The 13,330-nt window shown below is 38.8% G+C and overlaps 1 protein-coding gene across 1 annotated transcript in view; it reads right to left on the bottom strand.

Annotated features, from left to right (window-relative positions):
* Positions 1–9,698: 9,698 nt before the first annotated feature.
* SALL3 (spalt-like transcription factor 3) overlaps positions 9,699–13,330 on the bottom strand; it is a 5,428-nt gene continuing 1,796 nt past the window's right edge. Inside the window, exons 2-3 of the mRNA XM_010024291.1 lie at positions 11,107–13,330; positions 9,699–10,130 (exon numbers count right to left, since the gene is read on the bottom strand). The exon at positions 11,107–13,330 is cut by the window's right edge and continues 1,270 nt beyond it. Of these exons, the coding sequence (XP_010022593.1) occupies positions 9,699–10,130; positions 11,107–13,330 (2,656 nt within the window). The remainder of the gene's footprint in view (positions 10,131–11,106) is intronic.

Below are 13,330 nucleotides of genomic sequence, written 5' to 3'. Positions count from 1 at the left end.
AAATTATATTGTTATAATAATATAACAATAGGAAAGAGACATGCTGACTAAATGCTGAATCTATTGCAATTCCCAAGTCAAATCTGGAAAACTGTATGCATTTCAGGTTTTGAGAGTAGTTTTTTTAAGATATAGTTCTGAATCCAACAGCCTGTGTTCAGGATCCTGAATTGGTAAATTAAACTCTCTATTGACATTTTTTAGGCAAAAATGGAAGATAAATTGATTTCCTTAGATGCTGGTATTCTGTAAGATTGAACATCCCCAAAGAGATTTCAAATGGAGCCTGTCGTCTTACTAATTTGCACACCATGCTTTTTTTCTTTTTCTTTTTTCTTCTTGATTAAAACCTTAGTAAGGAGCTGCTCAAACCTTGGGAGTTGCTAGGCATAACTGTAGGCCAGCATGTGCCAAATATGCCACAGCACGAAATCTTTAGTTGTCAACCAGCATACTGTGTGTAAGCAATTGCCAAACCTCTTCTCCCCCTACCTCCTAGGACTTTTGTTATTGAATTGCTACATAGTGTATCTTAGCCTAATTGAACTCATTACTTAAGGGACTACTCTGTCTACACAACTATTCAGGAAATATTATTCCTGAATAAACATGTATATTCTTATGCTGGAACAAGAATGGGCAAGATAATATACCTAGATGAAATTAGTGAATAAACAGATCCTAAAAGATGCCCTGCCAGCTTCTCTGAATCTAGAGAAGCCACTCAGAATACCTACAAGGAGCAATTATCTTTTCACACTAAGTGTTCGTGGAAGAAGCCCAGCTTCCCAGGAGCATGAGACATGAATTCTGAAACCACGAAAGAGAAGTCAAATTCTTAATGACAAGAGAGACATGCGCTGAAAGGAATGGTCTGACAAAGAGTTAATTCTGATTACTTTAAAAATGCAGCTACGCAAAGGCATGGTGGAAAATGACTCCACCTAAAAGCACAATTCACGATAGAAATATCTGCCCTCACAGGCTTTGCTGGTCATCTTAGACTGACCAGGTCTGGGGCAGGAGGCCAGGGGCTGCCCCATCAGCCAGCAGTTTTGGCATGGGCTGAGGGAACATGCTTCCAGACAACAGCTAGGCTACAAGGGCCAATCCCAATATTCACTTTGGATGTAACTGTCCTTTTTCAAGGGAGTGAAAGGGCTTGAAATGGTATGGATGAACTTCTGCTAGGCCAGGTGGCCTCCAGAATGGTCGCAGGCCTGTTACATGAAGTCGTATAGATATACCTTGATAATAGCATGTTTGTTCCAGTAGGTACTATGATTGTAACAGAAAAAACGCACTGAAAAATTTACAGTTTAAGAAAAAAACATTTTGCTCTGATGGAAAAGGGATGATATAATTTCCGTGGCCATTTGATTTTGCTCATACCGGTGTATATCAGGAATGATTTTGTAGAAATTAGAATATCTGTGCTGCGTAGAAGAGATTAGAATGAGGCCTTTTATAGCTGCAATTATCAGTATGTGTTAAGTGTCATTTTCATTCCTGTTTTGGAGCCCTATGATAAGCTTTAGTAACACTAAAATATTCAATTTTTTCTAAGACATGGCATAGGGGTAAGCCGGAAATGCACTTCGGATATTCACACACACAAACTAGACAATCCTTCTGGTTTCAAGAGATCCCCCACCTTAAGAACAGAATTTGTCAAATCAGAATAAGCATTTCCTGAGCTGATGAGAAAATCTAACAAGAAACTGCACTCGGGCACACTGCTCAGCTTCCCTCGGATGCTGTTGTTGACTTCAGGGAAGTGAATCCTTGTGAAAATAAGTTTGTGACTATTAGCGAAATCTGTTGTGTTGGTTGTGTAGGAGTATGGTTCTGTTCCTTTATTACTTATATTTCTAAAATCTGGTGCTATCATCTCAAATTCTTGTATTTCCTGTTGAATTTTTTTCTGGTACCATGGCCATGTTTGTGCTTAACACTGCTATCTGTACTGGTTGCTTTTCCTGTGGTACATGATCCTTTTCTTTTTCTCCCATTTAGCACTGGAGATATGAAGGGCAAAAGAAAAAGTTTCAGGGTGACAGATTTTTTTATATTTGTTATATATAGTATCTTCTACTCATAGTCCCAACAAGAGAAATTAATTAAATTAAGTGGAGATTTGAGTAGGGACAAAATGGCGTAGCCCCAAAAGTAAAAAAAAAAAAAAAAGAAATTAATCTCAACATAATACAAGGATAGACAAATGCATGGGTCAAACCTAACACTACCTTAAAAGAAATAAGCAAGTAACATGGCCATGTACAGGAAGACAATGAAATCAAAGGAATTACCAGAGCAGCACTACTTTGCAGAATAGAAATAGAAGATACATAATTGCAGAAGAAACACTGGCAAATTGCTTCATGAAGATACTAGGGGTTGAAAACAAGGAAAGATGTAGGCTGCAGAGACTACCAGCCTCACTTACCCTACCTTCTGTGAGGCTGAAACTCCAGCTATTGTAACGGGATGCTTGATAACATATTTTTAAAATTTCCTTTCAATGAGTAATACCGGTTGGCATGTGTCATTAGCTTACTCAGGGTGAACTGTGGGGCACTGGTCTACCCAGTGTAAGGGAAAGTACCAGTCTGAGACGACTGTTGCCAAATGTTGAAACAGATGTCACATCCAATGCACAAGATACATAAACAACTGTTTGAAGACTAAACTGAATTTTCTTTTAACCAAATGTAAGAAATGCATTTCTTACATTCTGCTACCCATTAGATGCATTGGCTAATGTCTTCTTATAAATCCTGTTGGTTTCAGCAAACCTGTTTGGAATGGGATGATGGCAGGCTAAAATCTCGGTGAAGGACTAAATTCTAGCTGTAAAGTGATCTAAAAAGCTATTTTGGAAAGAGTAATTTAATAGAAAATAAGCAGAAGATACAGCAAGTCCCAAGCCAGTTTTACATCCAAAACTCTTACCCAAAAAGCTGTGTTCCCCTGTTTGAGGTATATAACTGTTCTTACTAGGAACAATCAAAAAAGCAAAAATCCAAACCAAACCTCCAAAATCAGGCACATTATTCAGAGCGTGAAGTGATACAAACCAAGTGGAAATGTGCCAACATCTTCTGATGACCACATCTTTTTATGTGCACATTTTATCTGCTGCACTCAACAGGTAATGGCATTGGAATTCCAGCAGAGGTGTTCACTTACATCCTCCACCACCAGCCTATCTTAAATACATGACTTACGTTAGTATATCGATAGGTCCCATACGAAGTGTGCATTGTAGTAGAACAAGTGCCAAGTGTTTGACGAAATTGGCTGAGCTGCAAGTGCTAATCAACACACAAGTCAACACCCTACAGACATGTTGGCTGGTAACCAGAATCGGGCAGTGGAGAGATGTCACTAATTCCCAGAGGGGAAATAGAGAGAGAGACTTTAGACTACTGTTCCTCATGCCTTTACTCCATGATGAAAATCAATGAGACTAACATCACTGAGAACAGCTTAAACAAACCTAAATCAAAACCTTTCCTTATATTCAAATAAAAAAAAACAAAGAGTATCAACAAATTAATTGAGCTAATATATTTACTGCATGAACAGTTGCTGAAGAGGTTGCTTAACATATGTTTGTAAATCAGGTAATTCTTACGTGTAAAAAAATATTAATTATAGTTTGCCACTATAGGAAACACACTACTTTCTGCTCAACGTCCAAATGATAGCAAGCATTACCTTTGGAATTATTTAATTATTTATTTTAACATACTTATATACAGTGAGTGACTCATCGTGGTATAATTGTTTGAACATAATCTAAAGACTTTTATGACTCAGTGAAGGTTTTTAACACATTTGAAACTTAGAAACTTTCCTCACAAGCCTTCATAAATAGAATCATAGTGACAACATGCCTTTTTTGTCACAATTTCCAGTTTTTGTGTTTTTACTGAGGGCCAACACCATTTAATGTTTTAATTGCATCTGAAATGGGTAACGCTTGAGCAAATATGCAACACAGTTTGAAATTAAATTTAAGCAGCTAAAGAAATTTAAACCATACATGTTTATAGGTACATGTATATTATATGTTGGTGTATAATAATGTATACACACACATTTATTTTAACGTTTAGCTTTAATAGCAAAAGTACAGTAGAATTTCACTGATAGCAAGATTCGATACTAGATTATCCATAGAAAATTGGTGCACTTTTTCTGAAAATCAGTACAAGCTCAAAACAAAATGTGATACCAAATAAATCTGTGCCGTGGTCTAAATCCAATAATCAATTTGAAAACCTAAATGATTGATTTAAACCTTACAGTAATCAAATAGATACTTGATAATGAAATACCTCCACTGGAAAAATGTTACTGAGTAAAATTTTATATCAACTCCAAGTAGGTGAGTGTACAACATTTAGGATAAGGCCTCTCAGTCCTGACTGGAGCCTGTAGGTGCTATTGGAGTACAAATAATAAATAATAGTACATGTACTGTAAACTCTCTAAAATCAGCGATAATACCAAGCATTTTCCATCTTTGAAACACTGTACAAACATAAAACTGTTCCTCACAACATCCCTGTGAGGTAGGTACAAAAGTACTACCCCATCTTTACTGATGGGGCAACTCATCCCAATACTACAAGGTGCTAGCTGACTCTGCAAGGGGGAGTTCAATCCCTGATTCCCAGAGGCCCCAGAAGTATGTAATTCTCAAGCAGAATCAGAGTCTAATTAGTGACTTGCCCCCATCCCTAAAATATGTCAGTGGCACTGCCCAAAGTTGTTGGCTTTCACATTTGTTACTTTGTCAACTGATTGAAACATTCTCCCTTCTGAAAAAATAAAATACTATATTGGTGATATAACACACACAAACACGTATTTTTCTTTGCATAAATCTGCTGATACGTTCACTATCTACAAAAGTAGATTCCCTGTGACTGCCTATCCTGTGTAGGAGAGCCGTAGCAAGATTCTCACATTCTTCTACTTTATGCATAAAAGTTACAAGTTCTTTTATTCATTTATGTGAAAAAGGACTGATTATTCATACGACGACATCAAATTCTGTATTAAGGGGCAGAGTCATCTTTTTTTTAGATTCAACTTTCAGGACCTCCTTTAAAACTGGGATAATCCTGTGGCATGTACTAAAATATATGTATTCTCATTTCCCTCTTTTTAAAAATAAAGTCCAGAATGGCTTTGCCTAGACATACTTTTAATACACTATATAGCTAGTCATTGTTTTGATGACATGTAAAGTAAAGCAAGACATCTGAACCTGGAAGCAGTCCCTCTTGCACCGGTATAAACCTGGAGAGTATCCACAGAAGCCCATGGAGCTTCAGTGGTGTAAAAGCAGGCAAATGAAATTAGCATAAGGACCGCCATCCTCCTAACCATCTGTAGCTGCCCTATACCAGCAACACTAACAAACGTCATGCCTTCATCTGGAGGAAAGCGTGCGAACGGCATGTTCGTTAGCAAATTCTGTGAGCTATGCACATACCTGATCACATCACTGAAGACTTCATCATTCATTATGCTAGTGTTACACAGAGATGTAAAATACAGGGAGCTCTTTTGACTTCTGCAGAATTAGAGAAAAAGGAAAAAAATAAAACACAGTATCTTTCCAAACGACAGAGTACATGCAGAGAAGTAAATTAAAGGCAACACAAATACAGCACAAATGCAGCTTTAGAAAAACAAAGTATTTGCCAAGATAGAAAGGACAAAATAGGTAAAGGAACAGATAATAAATTGAGGGCTAATATATACAAAAGGAAAAAAAAAAATCCAAAACCAAACAGCAAAAAAGTGGTTATGTCAATACTTTGACATAAATGCTTTCTAATAGCTCGTGGGAAAAAATGTAAGTAAAGAGTTTGAAAGCCTTGCTGGAATTCTCATATTGTAAAATAACCCTCCCCTCAAAAAATTATAACCAGCAATTTTTCTGATTATATAGAATTCCTACGTGGCTCTGTAATTCAGCAGACTTTGACCATTTTTACCTGTGTAGCACATTTTATTATTCAATGTCTCCCTATACGAAAAAAAATAACCCATCCATATTTAAAAATAGATACTATTTTACTTTAATTTTTTATCTCTTTTTTTTTTTTTTTTAAGGAGAGGAGGGCAGGTAATTTTCCTCTTGTGTTTTGAACAGAACCATAACTATCCAGATTCCTTTGCTTTCCTTTTCAGTATCATGTTTTCTCTCAGCAAGGTTCAGGGATGATGTGCCTGCAGGAACGCAAACACAAACCTATCGTCGAATCACCGGAGGAAACTCGTACCTTCTTTGGGTAGGTCTTATAAAACAGAGTATCTTCATAACAAGGCCACTGAAAGATGATTAATACAGATTTTTCTCTTTTATTTATCTTTTGTCCGTTTTAAATGCAGCAGGCATTCATCAGCGGATTATAACAACTTGAAGGTTACTCAAACATACAGCTTTTTTGCAGGAGATACTTAATCACATGCCTAACCTTATATGAAATACTTTCATTTAAATCAACGTGAAAAAATAATTTGGTTAAAGTTAGACATTCTTTGATAAATCAGGATCTTGGAAAAAAAAGAAGAAACAAAGCCATGGGTTTAAACACACAGGATATGTCATTTGGAATGAATGGATGCGAGCTGTCAATTTTTCTTTTTTTTTTTTAAATTTTATAATTTGAACTGCTCCTGATAAACTTGTTCCCAAATTTTATCATGTGGTGTATCAGTGTTCAGAAAGCAGTCAATTTGAAACAGTAGTCCCTCCAAAGGCTGTTTCCCCCCTCCGAAATATGGTGGATTTTTGTTCTACTGTCTTGTGAGAAATGCTCTTAGGTTTTATTTTCATTAGAAAAGAGACTTCAATAATTCAACCCCTTTGCATTGTTAATATATTAGAATAACATTTGAATATAAGGTGTCGACCTTATTCCGATTTTCAGATGCGACGATTAGAAGTCATTGACACCAATCTACCACAAGTGACCTTAGTCGCGTATCTTGCTCTGTTATTAGAATAATCAAGGAACGCAATTCAGAAATTATATTACATCCTGCATTTTATTCAATTCCATATGACAAAAATAGTAACCTAGACTAAGACATCCATTTCAATCAGTAGATGTGTCAAGCCAACAAGATTTAATAATAAAAAATATTGGATCTAGGTAACAATTCCCAGCTGTTTCAGGGAGGCTCCTAGCCCTACATGGTATCACAGTATAAAAATAGTGTCTCTCTTCACCATGCAGAGAGGAATGACCTAACCCTGAATACAAAGTGGGGTCAGTCTTACTGTACCATCATCAACCATCTTATTTACAACACTTTACATATTTTTTCTTTTTTTCCTTTTTAACTTTTTTCTTCTCTTTTTTTTTTTTTTCTTTCTATTTTTAAGTTATACACATCCTTTAGGGAATAGAGATAACACTACATGGTACCAAATACTAACAAAAAAAAAAGTCACACCAAAAATGACACAGATAAATAAAAACATTCAATTGCTGAAATACAGCAACATTAAGCCACCTCAGTTTTCTTTTTTTCAATGCTTGGAAACACCCCTGACCACTCACACACTGTGGCAAAAAAGATGTTACACTGTAGAGGTGTTACAGATACATAATTTTGCTTATATATAGATATAGGTATCTATATATCCCTATCTCATCACTGTAGAAAATGGAGCTGTAGAGTTCATTGTTCATTTCCGATAGAAACAAACAGCTAGTAAGTCTTCGAACCTCTTTTCACTCCATTACATGATGGCAGAAATAGTCCATCCTCTTACAGTAATGGTTTTTGCTGTATAAGAAAGATTGTCCTATTTTTCAGTCTCAACTGAGAAGACCTCACTGTCTGATTCGTTCTTCAGGGGCATAAAACTCCTTGCGCTGTTACCCAGCTACCCATAATGTCCCTCAAGCAGTTCTGCTGGACGGAAGTTCATAGTGTCAACTCCACCATGCTTGTAATGCACAAAAATGAGGTAGTACACAAAACGTCTACTGTTCAAGTTTTGATTAAGCCCCAGTCTCCTCAGCATCCCCAGTCTAGCTTATGAGTGGAACCTTTCCCTTTATTTACTTAGTGTAATTTAAACAATGCGATTAACATAAAATTGTATTTGATTAATCAGAGTACATTGTGCTTTGGAGCAATCTGAGAAGATAATCAGCAAAAGCTGGAAATAAAAACCAGAGTATTTGTATGTTACTACTGCTCATGCTGCCCAAAAGTTATTATTTTGTTCCCATGTTATTAGGCAGTCAACATCTTTCTTGTGGGTATGTGTGAAAGAGACAGAACAGTTTACAGTAAAATTAAACCTACACAATGTTCTCCTTCCTCTATCCTAGACTTGTATTAATATCACACTCCTAAGATAAATGTATCAGAATTCTGTCGGGGGTGGTCACACTTTTAAGTGGGCTTTGTAGGAAAGTTAAGTGAATCATTTCCATTTAAGAAATGGCAGGCCCCATATTTCCTAAGGATCTGACAGTTCTCTGCAGCTCTTCTGCTTAGTTAATAGAGATCTCTCATTGTTCAACCTTAAAACAAAACAAGAAACTGCACCAGGGTTCTCCTTATTCCTTAAGTCAAAGTACTATTTATAAAATAGTTTACATCTTTGTTCAGTTTCAAATTATAGACAAACCTCCCTAATACAAAATACTAAAAGTGCAATAGTATAAATTAAGAGTTTGCAACCACATTATACAAACATTACCTTTTTTATTGTACAGCTTTGATAACATGGAGTATTTACTCACAACTGTTTATAATGTTGTGAATAATTTATGGTGCTAAGGTTTGTCTGTAACTTGTTTTCCAATCATTGAGCTAAAGTCCACACTACATTTTTTTTTTCATTTAATAGAACAACTGTCCACATAGCAGCTACAAATATTTAAATAAAAAAAGGTTTGTTACTGACAGGTACTTGCACATGAAAAGCATGCTATCTTTCCCAAAAAAACTTCACAATTTTGCCTGCATTGAAATAAACCACTTATTTATAGTAAAAAGAAAACAAACAAACAAACAAAAAAAAGAAAAAAAGAAAAAAAAAAAAAGGAAATATCACATAGCCAGATGTATTTTGCAGTACAAAAGCTTCATTTAAGTTTGGGGCTAGTATATTGTCTGTTACCCGCATAATCTTAACATTATAAATACTACAGACAAGGATACTGTAATAATACACAGCATTGGGGTACTAAATCACTTATTTAAGTTTAAGATTCCTAAAAACATAGTCCAAGTTGCTAACTAATTTGAACAAAACCAGCAAATAAGTGTGACAGAATGCCATAATGAAGCCCCCCTTTCTCAGGTGATAGTAAGTTTTGTAAGAAGCAAAGTAGACGTAGACTAGCCTCTTTCTGTTTCTAATGAAGTTATCCCATGATTTGTTTCTTTTTTTTGTGTTCTGTTAAATTAAAAGGTTTCAAAGTTCTCTGTAACAGTCAAACTCACTGTTGAAAGAAGTACCATGCAGATCTTGCAAGACAACTTTTCAGCAGCCACAAAGTTATGTATTTCTGCTATGGGTAGAACTTTAAAGGGAACCTATGCATTTAGGTCAGGAAACTAATGCTTAGCTTCAAAAGCTGTACATGGAACGGGACAAGTGTTGTGTCAAGTAGCAGTCCAACAGTTATTCAGAATGAATGCTTTTAATTTATGCCAATCTCTTTATTATCCTCAATAAATCTGGTGAATGGACGACTGGCTCCCGTTTCAGAACTTGCTTTGTCCAGACCGACAATGGGAGGGCTGCTGCCCGTGCGAGCTTTGTCCATGCCACCGGTAAGGTTACTTAGAGGCGGGATGGCGCCTCCGCCTAGACTTACTGGGAGCTGGGGAATGCCTCCGTTCTGTATGACAGAAATCTCATTGTTCTTCATAGCAAGTCCGTTAGTGATAGCTGCAGCATATTGGTTCCAAAAATTGGGGTCAACGTTCATGGCCCGAGCTGCCAAATCCTTCTGGAACATCTCAGAGAACTTGAGTGCGTCGCCACCGAGCAGAGCCATGGGGTTTTCCACGGAGAGGCGGCGGCCACGGCGTGCAGGGGCGTTATTCCACATGTGAGTTCCCATGTGAACCTGCGGAGCAAAAGGGGACAAGAAGCACCCCCAAGATAGCACATTCTGGTGAGGTGGCTGGCCTGAAATGCTGTTACTTACAGTACCGCTTGCTTTAAAAAAGAATGCCTTTTAATTCACACTGAAAACAAATCAATTCCAGTTAAGACATAGTTCTAAGGCCCAGTCAACCTACACAAAGAAAACCCAGCTCTGTAGTAATTTTTCAGTGTGCATTTGTTTCTCCTCAGCGAAAATAAACACAGCACTGCAAGAATAGTATCCTCTTAGGTAAGACAATTTCACATGCAAGCTCGAAGTCATCAAATGCTGAAGACTACCAACAGCATTACTTGTAGGAGAAGAGTGGTGTTTTTCTGCCCTTCCCCTTTTTACATCTTGTCTATTTTTGTAGTATTTTCTCCGTTGTCAGAGACATTGATTATTTCTGCTAAATTTAATATTCTAAAGAGGGACATTTAAAAATGTATTCCCCAGGCTGTGTCCTGATAGTTAACCAGACTGTGGGAATATGAGGCATGAGTCCTGTAGTAAACCCCTGCAAATCAGAGGGAAACTGTTTTCTAAGTCTGCAGAGCAGAACAGAAAATGAAAATCTGAAAGGGACCCAAGGAGCTGAGCAAGCTTTACATTTCTGGATTATAGTGAGGTTATTTTGCACTGATGGTCCGCAAGAACCACCAAAACATATCCATCAGCTGACTGCATGTGCCATCATTTCTGTCAGGAGAATTACAACGTGCACGCATGTACACCCAGAACCAGTTTTAAAGTTCACATCATTCCACAGCTGCTTTTCAGTCCCTATCTCCAACGCAGTGGAAGCACAATAAACACCACTATACAGCAAACCTTTCCTTGAAGCTCGCTTCTCTCCTGTCTTTGGGCCAAACACTTAGCACTAAAACCTGTTGAGTTCGAGAACGGTGCCTTAGCCCCCCGCCCCTAGCCTTTACAGTTTTATTTGGCCTCTTACCTTAAGATTCCCCTTTGTGGTAAAAGCTCTACCACAGATTGTGCAACCAAACGGTTTTTCACCAGTATGGGTGCGCTCGTGTATCTGCAGTGCACTCGCTGAGGAGAAGGTCTTCCCGCACGACTGACAGTTGTGCTGCTTGGGAGTCCGGCGAGGGGGGGGTGCCAGCATAGGGGTGATCCCCGGACTCATCACTGTCTGTGGTGCAGCAGGAACCTGGATTCCAGCTGGAAGCGAGGGAACCTCACCCAAAGAGATCGGCTTGCTGTGACCATTCACTTCCATTTTGATCATGGTAGGTGCTGTACTGGTGACCAGGCTAGGAGTACTTTGGCTGGGACCTAGAGTAAAGTTGGGTTCAAATAACTGAGAAGGCAGCTCTTTTAATTTGTGCGTCAGTAAGTGCTGTTTTAAATTACCCATAGTGGAACACCCACGACTGCAGACTGTACAAACAAATGGACGTTCTTTAGTATGGCTGCGGTAGTGAATTTCCAATGCACTCTTACAAGCAAAAGGCTTGCCACAGATATTACAAACAGTACTTTTAAACTTACCACGTTCTCTGTTCAGGAACAGCAGGCTAAAAGGAGCCTCCTCTTTGATGACCGGTCTTCCAGGGTTGGTGGATGTCAGATCTAATGCGCCTCCATTTTCAGTTGCGGGTGGCGGACTGTCTGGTTTTTCTGTCTTTAATTGTATTTCTTGTGGCTCTTCCTGGTTACTGAGACCTGGGGACTTTGATCTGAAACTTTCACTATTGCTATTTACAGGAGACAAAGCTTGCATGGAGGAAGAAGACTCTGACATTGCAGGGCTGCCTGCACTCTGGCTTTCAAGATCACCAACAGCTGATGAGGAGTCATTGCTCAAATGGTCACTTTCTCCTGATCCATTTTCTATGGATTTTAAACTGGTCAGCTGCTGGCAGTTCATAACAGAATCAATCATTTTCATTTGATTCTCCAAAGCAGCAATACTGGAGATCACAGACGGTGGTGAAGAAGGACATGACCCAGAGTAAGAGATAAGGGGTTTGGATGAGTCACTTGCAGTCTCCTTTAGCTCTGGGTCCTCTTCCATAGAATTTTCATCAATGTCATCATCAAAGTTGCTCAGTGTGTCAATGTTCTTCTCATCATAGGAAAGCTCTGAGTCCATGGCATCCTGGAAGCCCTCTGGTAATGGCGTGTTTGGAATTTGCCCGCCCATATGCATACGAATGTGCTGCTGAAGAACAACTGCATTTGTAAATTTCTTCTGACAAATGGGACATGAGTGCTGTACTCTAAGTGGTGGCTTCGCTCGATGAACTCCAAAATGTGTTTTTAGATTGCCTTTCGTAGTAAAGGCACGTCCACAAATTTTGCATTTAAATGGTCTCTCTCCTGTATGTGTTCTGTAATGCATCTTGAGAGCACTCTGACAACTAAGCACACGGTGACAAATGACGCATTGATTTGGATCTGTCATCTTCTTATCAATGTTCTCCACTAGCTGTTGTAGTTTTGAGGTTTCTGATGTTTGCATAGAGTCTAGCAGACCACCAAATGGAAACTTTGCCTTAAACTGATCAGACACTGCTGGAAGCACAGGGTTTGGGAGGCTTGTCGCAACACTGCTGTCTGTAACAGCAGTTGGAATTGAAGACGTGGAAGCTGTGGAAACTCGCCCACCTGCAGAAAGGTCCCCGAGTCGAGTGCTTGTGGGAGGCAGAGTGACAGGTTCTGCCTTGGTCAGAGATGAGCCACTCTGAATGGGCTGCGGGGATTCAGCAGACGCTGGAACGCCCAACTCAGAAGCGTTGAGGCTCGGGGATAGAGAAGTGCATTCGCTGGAGGCAGGAGAAGGCCTCTGGGGTGACCTGCTCATAGGAGTGATACTTGGAGAATCTCCGTAACTGTTCACACCAGGTATAGTGGGGGGCAGCTGGAGCCCGATGGAAGTTGGGACAGTTGGTAAAACAGGCTTGCTGTCTAACCATGTTGTGACTGGCTTTTCCGGGGGCAGCGACATCCCGTATGGGATTCCAGAGCAGGTGGGCACATTATCGAGGTATTCTGGAACAGGATAAGGGTTCATCTGAATATGAGGGTATTTCTCTTTATGCCTCTGAAAGTGAACTTTCAGGTTGCCCTTTGTGGAAAAGCGGTTTCCGCATATGTTACATTTAAAAGGTCTTTCGCCTGTATGCGAGCGGAGGTGAATTTGTAAAGCACTGTCA

The sequence above is a fragment of the Nestor notabilis genome, unplaced genomic scaffold, assembly GCF_000696875.1.
Source record: "Nestor notabilis isolate BGI_N333 unplaced genomic scaffold, ASM69687v1 Scaffold35041, whole genome shotgun sequence".
Lineage (NCBI taxonomy): Eukaryota > Metazoa > Chordata > Aves > Psittaciformes > Psittacidae > Nestor > Nestor notabilis.
The sequence above is the reverse complement of the archived record's forward strand: the minus strand, read 5'-3'. Positions and strand labels throughout refer to the sequence as shown.